The sequence below is a fragment of the Hemicordylus capensis genome, chromosome 14, assembly GCF_027244095.1.
Source record: "Hemicordylus capensis ecotype Gifberg chromosome 14, rHemCap1.1.pri, whole genome shotgun sequence".
Taxonomy (NCBI): Eukaryota; Metazoa; Chordata; class Lepidosauria; order Squamata; family Cordylidae; genus Hemicordylus; species Hemicordylus capensis.
Window position 1 is genome coordinate 10,529,372 of NC_069670.1, and position 13,026 is coordinate 10,542,397.

Sequence of the window (13,026 nt, forward strand, 5' to 3'; positions counted from 1 at the left end):
GACTGAGCTAGTTGGACCAAGGCTCTGACTCAGTCTATGGCAGCTTCCTCTGTTAAGTGGGAGAGCTGGAAGACCGAGTGGTACAAAAGCACAAAGCCTGCTCCTCTCTCCGTTACAATATCCTCATCTGCCCACCTTAGTCGTGGCTTTCATGTAGGCGACCAACTTCATTTTAAAACTCCATCAAATAATAGATGCAGAATTCTATCCCACTCTTTTGGCTTGCAGTACATCTCTACCAAATGAATGCAATAACTTCAAGGGGAAAGACTTTTTTTAAAAAAAAAAAACCACATTTATTTTTACAGACACAAAGAAAGCATCGTGGTAAACTCTTGGGAGAGTGGTCGAAACCCTCACCCCTTCCCAATAAATAATGCTGAAAACCCCAGTTCAACCAGCAGAATGGGCAATGGCTGCTGTGTTCCCTGCTTCAGGGCCAGCTCCGTGGGGCCCCTCCCTACCGGGGTGCCCCCCACCAAGAGGGGACAAGGACGGAGCGGCTCTCTCTGGGTCGCTGTCTGCCAGCCCCACACAAAGGCTACGGGCGCAGAGAGGACTCCAGAGGACTCCACGGGTGGTGGGCGCTTCTGAGCACCCCCGGCCACTGCGCAGGGTTGCTGGCCCCTCCGAGGTGAGCCCTGCAGGGCTTGTGGCTGGCCTTCCAGGGGGGCTACTCCACAGCCAGCAGCTTTCGTGAACCTGCCTCTTGCGGTGCCTGGGAAACCCTCCTGTGGCAGCTCTCCCAACCCAGAGGGGGCCGGGGGGCACCCTGTGCCAAGGCAGGCCTGAGTCGGGCCCCAGAGAGGAGGGAGGTCTGGGGGGCTCAGAAGCGAGTGGACCGGATGACTGGGGCCGTGATGTTCCCTGGCGTCTCCCCGAAGATGGCTTTGGACTTCCAGCTGGCTCTAGAGAGAAGCAACGGGACGGAAAGGTTTTAAGAGCCAAGCCATGACTGGGCGGCGGAAGAGCAGAGGCTCCTTAAAAGGCGGCTGGCGGCTGGACAGAGTGCGTTCGGGCTCTTTGGCAGGACGCGGAAAGGCGAGAGAGAATCCGTTCCAAAAGGCAGTTAATGGGGACTGTTCTGGAACGGGCAGAAGAGATCAACGCAGCCGCCCAGATCAAGGGAGAGGAGGACACGTTTCCTTTGGACCCACTGCTGTGCGAAGCCTGGAATGCAAGCTTTTGCACCACACAGGACTCTTCCTCAGCTTCAGTGCTCAAAACTATTAGGGCAACAAGGCCTTAATAAGATGGCCTGATGGCAAACAATGCACATTTTCATGATGATGAGGATTGTTTTTGTTTGATGATGAATATTTACAGAATAAACAATTTATTATTATTATTATTGTTATTGTTAAATAATAATAATAATAATAAATTAACATATACTTTGTTAGTCTGCAACTCCCAGAATCCTTGGCTATTGCCCACTGCAGCTGGGAATTATGGGAGGAGTTGTACAAAAACAGCTGGGGGGCGAAGTTGAACAGGCCTGTTCTAATTCAACAACAGCTGGAGGGCAGAAATTGCGCACTCCTGGATTACAACTCCCATCACCCCCAGCCGCAATGTCCAAGGGATGATGAGAGTTGTAGTCCAACCACAATTGGGGGCTGGAAAACATCGGTGTGGGGTGTTCGATGCCCTTCGTCTCTCGACCCACTCAGAGTCCCACTTAAAGGCGAAGAGGGACGTTTGGCCCGAGACGACCCCCCGCCCCCTCCCTGCAGTCGGGAGTTCCAAAGAAGCCCACCTTTCCTCCACTTGTGCCACGGTGTCCATCAGGGGGACGTTGAGCATTTCAGGAAGGAAGCAAGCCGAGGCGCCGGAGAGGATGGGCATGACCCCGAATATCACCAGAGGCAGGAAGGGCTGGAACTCGCCAGACATCAGCACCATGGGGGCCACGATGCCGCCCAGGCGGGCCATCACCGTTGTGAAGCTGGTGCCCGTTTGCCTGCCAAGAACCGGGCGTTAACCTTTCTGAGTGTGTGTGTGTGTGTGTGTGTGTGTTTTGCAAGTGTCCCCAGCAGGGCTGCTTGGGGAATACAAGAGGGAGCCCCCCCCGCCCATCTCAATGGGCCTTGCTTGTCCAGTTGCCTCTCACCTGACGACCGTTGGGAAGAGCTCCCCGCCGTAGAGGTACAGGCACATCGAGGAGGCCGCCAGGCAGCCCTTTCCCAGCACCACAAAGGCTAGGCGGACCATCAGCATCTCTGGGAGCAAAGAGAGGAGATGCTCAGCGGCGGGAGGGCCCCGACCCCTCTCTGACCCCAGGCCCACTGTGCAGGAGGGGGAAGACGGGGGGGTGGGGGGGCAGGCCTGCCAGGGGGGATCCCAGCAGGGTGCGGGGCAGACATTCCGTGCCCAGAAAGGCAGAAGATGTCTCCCCAGGGCACAAGGAGCCTGCGTGGATTCCGCTCCCGGGGAGGGAGAGCGGCCCTGGGTGGCTGCTCGGGAAGCAGGGGGCGGGCAAGCTGGGGTCTCCAGCTGCTCACCAGGCGGCACCGGGAGGCTGGCCAAGAGGAAGATCCCGGCCAGGATGAGGGAGGCCGCTTGGATGGTGCGGCGGCCCCAGAAGGCCAGCAGGAGGGCACAGCCCATCTTGGCCAGCAGATCCATCGCCCCAAAGAAGAGCTGCACCAGGAAGACGTTCAGGCCGAAGACCGAGAGATCCATGGACAGGCCGAAGTAGGTCATGTTCATGGAGAAGCTGTGGGGGGGGGGAGAGGGAGGGAGGGAGGAGGGCCGAGAGGGGTGGGGTGGGTGGTCAGGCTTGGAGGCAGCAAGGGAGGCTGGCAGCTCAGAGGAGGCGGCCCTTCCCCAGAGAAACACGGGACGCTGCCTTCTTCTGCAGAGTCAGGCACTGCCTCCATCTGGCTCAGGACTGGCTGCGCCAACTGGCAGCAGCAGCAGCAGCAGCAGCAGCAGCAGCAGCAGCAGCAGCAACCTAGGATCCAGAGGGGCGGCCAGGGACGGAAAAGGCCGCCTGCTCAGTGCAGAGCAGGGGGCCGAGCTACGGACGCTGTGCTGACCCAGGCTGAAAGCCAGCCACCTCCAGCCGCCCAGCAGTGTCGGGAAGCGTCTCTTCTCTGGCTCCGGTGCCTGTGATCCCTGGAGCTCTGCGGCCCATTCCTCAGCTCACGGTGGCGCTTCACAGGCCACCCACCCAGCCTGCCCCCTTCCTCCGGGAGCCCTCCCTCCCTCCCTCCCTCCTCCTCGCCCCACTGCGCCTGGGGGACCCCCACAGGCCTTCTCCGAGTACCTGATGAACATGAGGCAGCAACTGATGCGTCTCAGGGTGGGCGTCCGGAAGAGGTCCAGGCAGGAGTGGGCCCCCTTCCCGGGGGGGCTGCTCTCCACCTGTGTCTCCAGCATCTAGGAGGAGGACGGGGAAGAGAACGTACGGACATAAGGGGAGCCCTGCTGCTGGATCGGGCCCAAGGAAGCCCATCTAGTCCTGTTCTCCACAGTGGCCCACCAGATGCCACCTCGGGGGAGCCCACAGGCCGGAGGGGTGTGCAGGCCCTCCTCTCTCCTGCTGCTGCTGCTGCTGCTGCTCCCCCCCTGCAACTGGCATGGAGAGGCATCCTGCCTCTGAGGCTGGAGGTGGCCCACAGCAGCCACCTAGACTAGGAGCCACGGATCGACCTGCCCTCCATGAATCTGCCCCTTTTAGAGCCATCCAAGCTGGGGGCCAGCACCACATCCCGGGGCACAGAATTCCACAGATTAATCATGCACTGTAGGAAAAATTCCTTCCATTTCTTGGTCCTAGACCTCCTGGCAATCCATTTCACGGGATGACCCCTGGTTCTAGGGTGATGTGAGAAGGAGGAGAATTTCTCTCTCTCTCCACTTTCTCCACACCAGGCATGATTTTATAGACCTCTCTCATATCGCCCCTCATTCTTTATCTAAACTAAACAGCCCCTGATGCTGTAGCCTGGCCTCATCAGGAAGGTGCTCCTGGCCCCTGATCATCTGGGTTGCCCCCTTCTGCACCTTCCCCAGTTCGACAATGTCCTTCTTGAGATATTGTAGAACTATAAGAGGAGGAGGAGGAGGAGGAGGAGGAGACGGAGACGGGGTGGTCCCAGAGAAGGGCCGCATGGAGGGCCCCAGGCGGGGTGGGTGCTGGCCGGCCAACCCCTGCGTGGCCCCTGAGCAGCCCCAGCGGGCCCCCCCTCACCTCCAGCACCACGGCCCCCCCAGCGGCCGCCTTGCCGTTGATCCTGGCCACCTGCTTCAGGCTGTGCAGGGCGGCTCGGCGTTCGTTGTGGACCAGGAGCCAGCGAGCAGATTCCGGGAGCCACCTGGGGAGGAGATCCAGGCGCAGGCTGAAGGGAGCCCGGCTGCACCCCCCCCCGGTCTGGGCGAGGGGAGGGAGCCCCGTGAGGGTACCCCAGAAGGGAGGGGCGGCTGCTGCATATCCTCAGGGGGTGGGGGAGTGGGGCGGGCAGGGCTCTAGGGAGGCAGAAGCACAGACGTTGGTAGACTTAACAGAACCCACCGAGGACCCCGCCTCAAGGAGAGAGGGCCGAGGCCACATTCCAGGGGTCCGGAGAGGGGTTCCTAGAGTGCCCGCCACAGCTCAGGTGGGGTTCAGCTTCCCACGGTGGGCCCGGGGGGTCCCCGGCCTGGCCTCCCCACCCCAGAACTGGGCGCCAGGCCGTGGGGGGCTGTGCAGGCTCATTTTTTCGCAGAGAGGACCAATCGCTAGGATTCGAAAAGGTCTCCCGGAATCGCTTCTTCCAGGGCCGAGGCACAGAACAGCAGCTTAAGCTGGGAGCAGCCAGCCTTTCCTCCCCCCCCCCCGGAAGGGGACTTGTAGGGGGACCGGGGTGGGGCGGGGCGAGGGGGGCCAAGCCTGCAGGAGGGGCCTGCCCAGCCGCCCTGGATCCGGAGGCTCACCAGGAGTAGGCGAAGAAGCCGAAGAAAGGGGCGGAGATGGCCAGCTGCAGCCCGCGCCAGTCCCGGAGGCCATAGGCCAGGCCGGCCAGCAGCACCTGCCCTGCCGTGCTGCAGTAGCTCTGGATGGAGACCACCGCCGCCCGGTACTGGGTGGGCACCCACTCCAGACCTGAGGGAGAGGGAGAGGCCCTTCACTGGTGGCCTTTGCCCAGACTGCCACTGGGGGGCGGGGGGGGAGTCCCAGCTCAACAACATCCCCCCAGGGAACCCTTTGCTGCCCTGGGAAAGCCCCTCTCTCTGGGCCTGACCCACCTCACGGGGGGGGGGGTGAGGCTCCAAGGCCCCCCCCCCGTCCTCTGCCCTTCCGAAGCCCCCGGCCGCCCTCTCTGACCGCCCCCCCCACCCGCTACCCCCAGAGGGAGGGAGGGAGGGAGACTCACTGAGGCAGATGTAGTTCAGCAGGAACCCCGAGATGCCCACGCCACTCAGGAAGCGGAAGACGCAGTAGGTGGCGAAGCGGTCCGAGAAGGCGGCTCCTGTCCCCATCACCGCCACCAGCAGCAAGGACCAGATCAGCACCAGCCGGCGCCCAAACCTGGAGGGCCAAAGCGCCTGCCGTGAGCCCGGGGCGGGGAGGGGGGGGGCAGGGGCCTCCCAGGGCCAGTCAGCGGCCGGGGCCCACTCTCCACGCGGCAGGCGGCCGAGCAGCTTGGGGGTCTGCTATGCCCAGCGAGGAGAGTGCGGACCCCATCACAGACCACCGGCGGGGAGGGGGGCAGAATCCCCAGAGCTGGCCATCAGGGACCGGGCAGCCAGAGCGTTTTGGCTGCATTATGGTGGGACAGCCGGTGGGGGCAGAGGTCTGGATCCAGAGGGCTGATGGTGGGCGGGGGGCGTCCAGGAGGGGGAGCTCTGGGGGCTGCTGCGGGGCAAGGCCAGTTGGCCAAAGAACTCTAAATCGGGGGCTCCCAACTGAGGCAAGAGGAGTGCTGGTCTGGTGGCAGCAAGCATGACTGTCCCCTTTGCTAAGCAGGGTCCTCCCTAGTTGCATTATATGAATGGGAGACTAGAAGTGTGAGCACTGGAAGAGATTCCCCCTCTTAGGGGATAATGGGGCCACTCTGGGAAGAGCAACTGAAGGTTCGCAGTTCCCTCCCTGGCAGCATCTCCAAGAGAGGGCTGAGAGAGATTCCTGCCTGCAACCCTGGAGAAGCCGCTGCCAGTCTGGGTAGACAATCCTGAGCGAGATAGACCAAGGGTCTGACTCAGTATTTGGCAGCTCCCTCTGTCCCTATGAGGGGGTAGCGATGAGGATGATGTAGAGCTCGGCAGTCCAGCCCCATCTGGAGACACCAGGACTGGGAGCCCCCAACCTGCCCCCCCACCCAGGCTGGCTCAAGCGGGCAGCCCCACCCGGGGAGGTGAGCTTCTGCAGGCAGGGCAGCCAAGAGGGGCCAAGGCCCAGGCGGGCAGGATCCTTACCGGTCGGAGAGGTCTCCCAAGATGAAGGCGCCCACCAGGACTCCGGCCATGAAGAGGGACTGGGCCAGGCTCTTGAGGGGTTGCAGATGACACACCAGGTCCCACTGCAGGCAGGAGAGAGGGGTCAGGGCCAGGGCCAGGAAGGAGCCACCACGGGGGACCGGGGCCCTGCCAGCTGGCTCATGGAGGGCAGGCCACCATCTCCTCCCCACCAGCTCCGTGCCCTGCTCAGGTTTCCACGCGAGCTGCTGTCTGCTGAGTCAGGTCCTGCGTCCAGCTAGCTCAGGAGGGCCTGCACAGACTGGCAGCAGCAGCAGCAGCAGCTCCTCCTCTCCAGGGGGGTTCCAGGCAGGAGTCTCGCCCAGCCCTGCCGGAAGAGGCTGCTGGCCCGAACTGCACCCCTGGGACCCCCGCTGGCTCCTTGCAAACGCGGTGGAGGGCCTGGGCCCCGATGATCCCCTTCCCGTTTCCAGCCCCACAAGGGCCTGAGGGGCGCCCCTGGGGAAGTGGGTCCTTCTCCTTGCCTTGGTGCTCTGGAGAACAGAGACCAGCCTCCTCTCCAGCTCCACTTGGGCGGAAGGCGGACCAGGGGGCCCCTGGGGGGTGGGGGGCCCCAGCCAGACCCCCCTACCTCCGTGACGATGGTGGAGCTGAAGGTGCTGTGGTCGTACTGCCAGCCATCCCGGCAGGGCTCCTGCCCCACAGAGGCCCCCTCCTCCTCCTCCTCCTCCTCCTCCTGGCCCCTGTCCAGGGAGCTGTTGGGGGGCCCAGGGGCCAGCTCGGGGGCGACGCGCCAGCAACGGGCCTGGGGGGGCTGCCCCGAGGAGGCGTTGGGCCCGGGCCGGGGCTGGCACCAGTGCTCGGGCGAGGCGGCGCTGAAGTTCTGCACGAGGTTGTGGCTGGCCAGCAGCAGCACCGGCAGAGAGAGCAGCAGCACCGAGGAGAGCTGGAAGGGCCCCATGCTGCCCACCGCCTCCAGCAGGTCCCCAAAGGTGAGCGGGGGGGCCCCGGGGGCCCCGGGGAACAGGGACGGGCGGCTCCGGCGCCGGGGAGGGACCATCCTGGCTTCTGCGGGCCGGGCTTTGCCCTGCCTGCCTGGCCGGCCTCCCTTCTTATGCCCCGGGAGGGGAAGCCGCTGGGTTAATCGGTGACGGGAAGCCTGCCCCCTTGCACGGAGGAGGGGGGGGAGGAGACTGGCAAGCGGGGAGGGGGGCTGTGAGTGGCCTGCCTGGCCCTTTCGCAAGAGCTCTGCTGGAAGGAAGCCAGCTTGACCCACTGCTTTTCATGGGGGGCGGTGAAGGAGGGCAGGGGCCCCCCCCACATGCGGTGCATGCAGAAGGCTCCAGGTGGACCCCGTGGCGGCAGCAGCGGCGGCAGCATCTCCGGGCAGGGCTGGGAGAGACCCCCGAGCCTGGCTGACTCCGTAGAAGGCAGCTTCCAACTCCCCGCCTACAGGGACCCTCCAGGTGTGCCGAATCGGGGATGGGGGGCAGGCATCAGGGACCCCTCAGTGCAAGGAGGGATGAAATTACACGCGCGCATCACAACGGTGAAGGGACAAGGAAGCCGGTTCAGGCAAGACCTCAGGAGGCATTTCCAGAGTGCAAGAGCTGTGTGACGGTGGGACCGCCTGCCTCATGCAGTGGTGACCACCCCTATGCTGGAGACTAGATGGCCACCTGCCAGGGACGCTGGAGCAAGGCTTGGACTAGACAGAAGATCTCGACGGTCCCTTCCAACCCTCACAGAGAGCCAGCCTGGCGTAGTGGTTAAGAGTGCTGGACTAGGACTGGGGAGACCCGAGTTCAAATCCCCATTCAGCCAGGAGACTAGCTGGGTGACTCCCTTCTCTCTCAGCCTCACCTACTTCACAGGGTTGTTGTGAAAGAGAAACTCAGGTATGCAGCACACTGCTCAGGGCTCCTTGGAGGAAGAGTGGGATATAAATGCAAAAAAAAATAAAAATAAAAATAAAAATAACCTACCTCGCAGGGTTGCTGTGAAGACAGACATAACCATGTGCACCGCTCCGGGCTCCTTGGAGGAAGAGTGGGATAATAGAAATCTAATCAATAACAATAACAACAACAACACTCTCTGACTTAATTTAGGGTAAGTTCATTCTCCATCTCTCTCCCCCCCCCCGCCATGGGTGGTGTGAGAGAGAAAGCAGAGGACCCCTCCCCTCCTCCTCTGGAACCCCCCCCCACCCCGTCTTCTCACTGGCACAAACGTCATGGTGTACTAAGGAAGCTGGGGCCAGGCCATCCACAGCTGCCCAGTGAACTTTCCAAGAAACCCGTGGCCCAAGCCCCAAACAAGAGACGGCGCGGTCTTCTCCTAGGCGACACCTCGGGGGCTCTCCTGGTTAACCAGTCCAAGGGCAGAGCCAGGGCAGAGCCCGGGACTGGGGTCCTCCTCCCCGCCGCCGGCTTCCGTCCAAGGAAGGAGCCGCGCAGCATCCGTGGTTACTCATTCATGGGCTGGCCACCAGCAGCATCCTGTCCAGCCTGCTCCGGGCACTGAACCCGCCACCACCGTGACCCCAGTGGCCTCGAGGCCGCAGGGCAGAGGATCCTCTCCCTGGCACACGCACAAGTGGCCCGGTTCCTCCAGAAGGGCGGCTGCTCCCTCGGGCACGTGCTTCCTGCCCTTGTTCTGAGATGGCACCATACTTGAGAGAGAGAGCGTGTGTGTGTGTGTGCAATGTGGGATGCAGCAAAAGAACCCCCTGGCGAGCACCACCCCATCCAACCCGCCCCCTTCAAGGGAGACAGGCTCTCCCAGGTTTAGTGCCAGGATCCCACCTGAACCCTAGCGCAAAGGAGGAAGAGTGCTCCTGAGCGCGTGGGGAGTGCCTTTCGGTTGCCGCTGCAGGCAGGCCACACTTCTAGGACAGGAGCGTTTGGAGGCCTCCAAGCCAGAGGCCTGAGCCCCACCACCAGTTCGTAAAAAGCCGTGTGAAGGAGCCCCTCCCAAAACCAACTTCGCGGGATGACCCACCCCCAGGTCCAAGCACTATGGGAGCGGGAGAGAAGCTTCTGTCTACTTTCTCCTTAACGTGCCTTGTGCTTAAGAGTCCAACGGGAGAGTACTCTGCACGTGGTCAGGGACACAGTTGCTTTGGCAACACTTGCTCCAAGGGGAAACACACCCAACGTCCCAGGCTTTGAGTCTGGGCAGCACGGCTGGGTTTTCTCTCCTGCAGCCCCAGCAGGGAATTGGGGCTGGGTGGGGTGGGGTGGGGGGCTGGGGCAGGGTTTGCACCCAAGGAAGACACCTGTGGGGTGAGCGAGGTCTTCCTCTTGCTCCGAGGCCAGCCCCCAGCGTCATTGCTGCCTCTGTGCCAAGAGCCACTTCCTCTCCCTGCCCCGAAAGGTTCAAGCAGGACAACAATTCTCTTTCAGAGGACAGCTAATGAGTCTGGGGGGGGCGGGGCGGGGGGGCATTACTGGAGCAGAGCCAGGCAGCCTTTGTGCATGTGTGCCGGGGGGGGGGGGACACGGTCTGCACACAGCCTGCTGCTGCTGCTGCTGTCAGGCCAAGGCAAGGTTCTCGGCTTTGGGTCCCTGTTCCTCCTCCTCCCCCTCCCCAGAGGAGCACAGGAAGCAGCCCCACACCGAGTCAGACCTTTGGCCCACCTAGCTGAGGACTGCCTACACTGCCTGGCAGCTGATCTCCAGGGTGTCAGGCTCTTCAGGGGGGGGGGGGTCTCTCCCAGCTCTGCCTGGAGATGCCGCCGCCAGGGATTGAACCTGGGACCTTGTGCAGGCCAAGCAGGCGGGGGCTCTCCCACTGAGCCACGGCCCCCCCCCCGCCCCTCCAGGGAAGGCCACATGCGGTCAGCCGCCCACCCCAGTGAAAACGGGCGCAGGGTGCCGTCCCGCTCCCAGCTCCGAGGATCTCCTCCCTGCCCTGTGCAGGCTTCTGAGTGTCACAGGACGCAACTCCAGGCAACACGGTCCACATGCGCAGACCCAGAGCGCAGCGTGGCGGTGCCTAGGCTAGGCGCAGGGATGACCCTCGCTCTGAGCGTCCCTTTCCAGAAGTGCCTGCGGGGGATCCCTCGCTCCCCCTGGAAACGGAAATGGCTGGAGGGAATCAGGAGGCGCTCTAAGGGCCAGGAGGCCGGGGGGTCTGTGCTGTGGGTCCCCAGAGGTTGTGGGACGGCAGCCCCACCTCCCATGGGGCAGTACTGAGCCCCGGCGGGGGGCAGGGGGAGGCAGTATCGACGACTTCGGGGGCAGCAAGGAAAGGCCAGAGGCGGCAGCAGCATTTCACGCAACCCGGCAGGAGAGGGGAAGTGGCCGCTTCTCCAGTATTGGCCGTGGGCAGGCCGGAAGAGAGGGCAGGCTGCCCCCCCCCAACACTCCTGATCCTCCTGCGTGAAAAGGGGGGGAGGGAGGGGCCCCTGGGTGGCAGAATCCAAGGAACAAAGTGGGGGGCCCCGTCCTCATCCAGCCGTTCCGGGCGGGTAAGAGCAGACGGACCCTCAAAACATGTTGGTTTCAGTGCACAAAGTTGGGGTGTTTTTGTGACTTTCAGAAATATGGTAGACAAAACCAATAGCTTAAAAAAAGCTTATCGTTCCAGAAGGAACAAAAGAAAAACATCCCCCCCCCCGCCTTGCTATTATGCAAAATGGCTTCCATGCGGTCTGCTGCAGATTCAACAAAACGGGGACACTTGATTTTGTTATGCAAATTTTTTGTTATGCAATGATTTTGTTATGCAAATCTAAATATTTTGGCAGTTTTCAGAAATCTGGGAGGCAAAATAAAGGCTTGAAATATAGGAGGAGGAGCCCAGAGGGACTTCTGGGTGTGATGATGAGGGACAGGCCTCCCCCCGCCCTGAAGCAAGTGCCCTTTCAGCCAGAGGGGGCCCTCGCAGCCTGGAGGGAAGGGCCACACCTCGCCCCACGGCACGGGCAGAGTCAGCGAGGGGAAGACCGGGACCTCCTCCCCGGGACCGGAGGGCTGCCAGAGCAGGGCCCGGGGGAAGCCCCGTCTGGGCATACCCACCGCCACGGCGGTCAGCTGCTGCAAAGGGTCTCCGAGAGCTCCAGCAGAGAGTCCGTCTCTCGCCACTTCCCCTCGACAAGGAGCCGGGCCGGCCTGTGGCGCAGAGGGCCCGCGTCCCGGAAAGAGCCCTTCTGGAAGACGAGGCTGCCGTCCAGCAGGGCCAGGCCGTGGGCCCGGCACTCGTCCGCAGCTTCCTCTGGGCTGTCGAAGGCCAGCAGGCGGGCCAGGCGGGCCAAGGGGTAGCGGCAGTTCTTGGCACTGAATCCGTGGCTGAAGGTGAGCAGGGCCAGGCGGCGGGAGCAGGCCAGGTGTGGCTTCAGGGCACAGCTCTGCAGGTAAGGCAGCTCCCGGGCCAGGCGGAAGAAGCGGGCAAAGTTGCACTCCAGGAAGGCCCCGTGGATCGCCAGGGCGGCGGACACTTCTGGGGAGGCCCGGATGTGGGGAGGCAGCTGCAGCGTCAGCCAGAGGGCTTCTGGAGAGCCTGTGGGCAGCGGGGAGGAAGAAGCACAAGGTCGCAGCCCGGCACCTGCCAGGCCCCGGAGCTCTGCCCCACCCAGGTGGGCTCTGAGGAGGACCAGCCCGAGAAACCGGGAGCGGGGGCTGTTCCCGGAGTGGGGCGATGGCACTGGGGATTTCTGCAGCAGCCTGAGCGGACTGGGATCCAGCTTAGCATCCTTATTTGACTTCTGCTTAATGCAGGAAACTAGAAAGGCCGTTGATGGGATGCCCTTTGTGAAGGGGAGGAGAGGAGCAGGAGAAGACTAATAAACCGGCTCGTGGGCTGCCACAAGCCTCTGCTCTGCACACGCACCTGAGACTGGCTGTCCTCCCACTGAGCCGCCTTCCCCTGCCAGGGACAGCGGCCCCTCCAGGAAGAGCTGGCAGAGGGGAAATGGCCCTTCTGGCCCCCCTGACCTGCTCCCTAAGCCGACCCCCTCCCCTCCCCTGCAATGCAGACCTGGCCAGCCCCTCTGGGAGCCCCCACCCAGATATTGTCGCTGGCCTGCAGCAGCACCTCCTCCTGCTAAGGCTGGGGGAGGGGGGGCGGGATCGCCAGCCCAGGGACCCCTGCTGCCTGGGTCCTTCCCAAGGAAGGGGCGCTGGGGGGAGCGGAGCGCCCAGGGAAGCGGCCGCGGAGGCTGACGGGAACTGTAGTCCTGGGGATGACAGCAGCAGCAGCAGCACCCCTGCATGGGGGGAGGGGGGGGGCGCTTGCCTGCCTGCCTGCCTGCCCGGACGTACCCAGGTGGTAGAGCAAGAAGAGGGCGTGGAAGAGGGGCTGGCTGTCGCCGCCGCGGCCGGGCGGGGGCTCCTCGGGCTCCTGCTGGTAGGCGCGGCGGAGGGCGGCGAAGCACTCCTGGAGGTGGGCGCGGTGGAGGTGGGCGTCGAAGCGGGCGGCGGGGGCGGCCAGGAGGCGGGCGCCGGCGTGGAGCAGGTAGACGAGCGAGCGCTCCAGCAGGGGCCGGCCGGGCAGGCGCTGCAGCGTCAGGTCGAGGCGCACGGCGCGCAGGCGGTCGCCCACGAAGGCGCACTGCTCGCCCGGGGAGACGTCGGGCCGCGGCCGCGCCGCCTCGCCCAGCAAGTAGCGCACGGTGGCCAG

At 63.4% G+C, this 13,026-nt stretch overlaps 2 protein-coding genes across 3 annotated transcripts; both read right to left on the reverse strand.

Annotated features, from left to right (window-relative positions):
* Positions 1 to 283: 283 nt before the first annotated feature.
* Positions 284 to 11,059, reverse strand: LOC128337544 (solute carrier family 22 member 6-B-like). 2 transcript variants are annotated; one of them, XM_053278660.1, is made up of 11 exons: positions 8,999 to 11,059; positions 8,388 to 8,439; positions 6,403 to 6,506; positions 5,361 to 5,515; positions 4,921 to 5,089; positions 4,199 to 4,322; positions 3,272 to 3,384; positions 2,505 to 2,719; positions 2,114 to 2,222; positions 1,760 to 1,963; positions 284 to 908 (listed from the first exon to the last, which is right to left on the reverse strand). In XM_053278660.1, exons 1-11 carry the CDS (start codon positions 9,073 to 9,075, stop codon positions 827 to 829), a joined length of 1,404 nt encoding a protein of 467 aa, XP_053134635.1. In that variant the 5' UTR covers positions 9,076 to 11,059; the 3' UTR covers positions 284 to 826. The 2 variants fall into 2 exon arrangements, with proteins under 2 accessions (XP_053134635.1, XP_053134633.1); XM_053278658.1 differs by lacking the exons at positions 8,388 to 8,439; positions 8,999 to 11,059 and adding an exon at positions 7,034 to 7,879.
* A 228-nt stretch (positions 11,060 to 11,287) lies between these two features.
* SAC3D1 (SAC3 domain containing 1) lies at positions 11,288 to 12,653 on the reverse strand. Its single transcript, XM_053278661.1, has 2 exons — positions 12,238 to 12,653; positions 11,288 to 11,907 (listed from the first exon to the last, which is right to left on the reverse strand). The coding sequence occupies exons 1-2, from the start codon at positions 12,617 to 12,619 to the stop codon at positions 11,438 to 11,440; spliced, it is 852 nt and encodes a 283-aa protein (XP_053134636.1). The 5' UTR covers positions 12,620 to 12,653; the 3' UTR covers positions 11,288 to 11,437.
* Between the last annotated feature and the right edge of the window lie 373 nt (positions 12,654 to 13,026).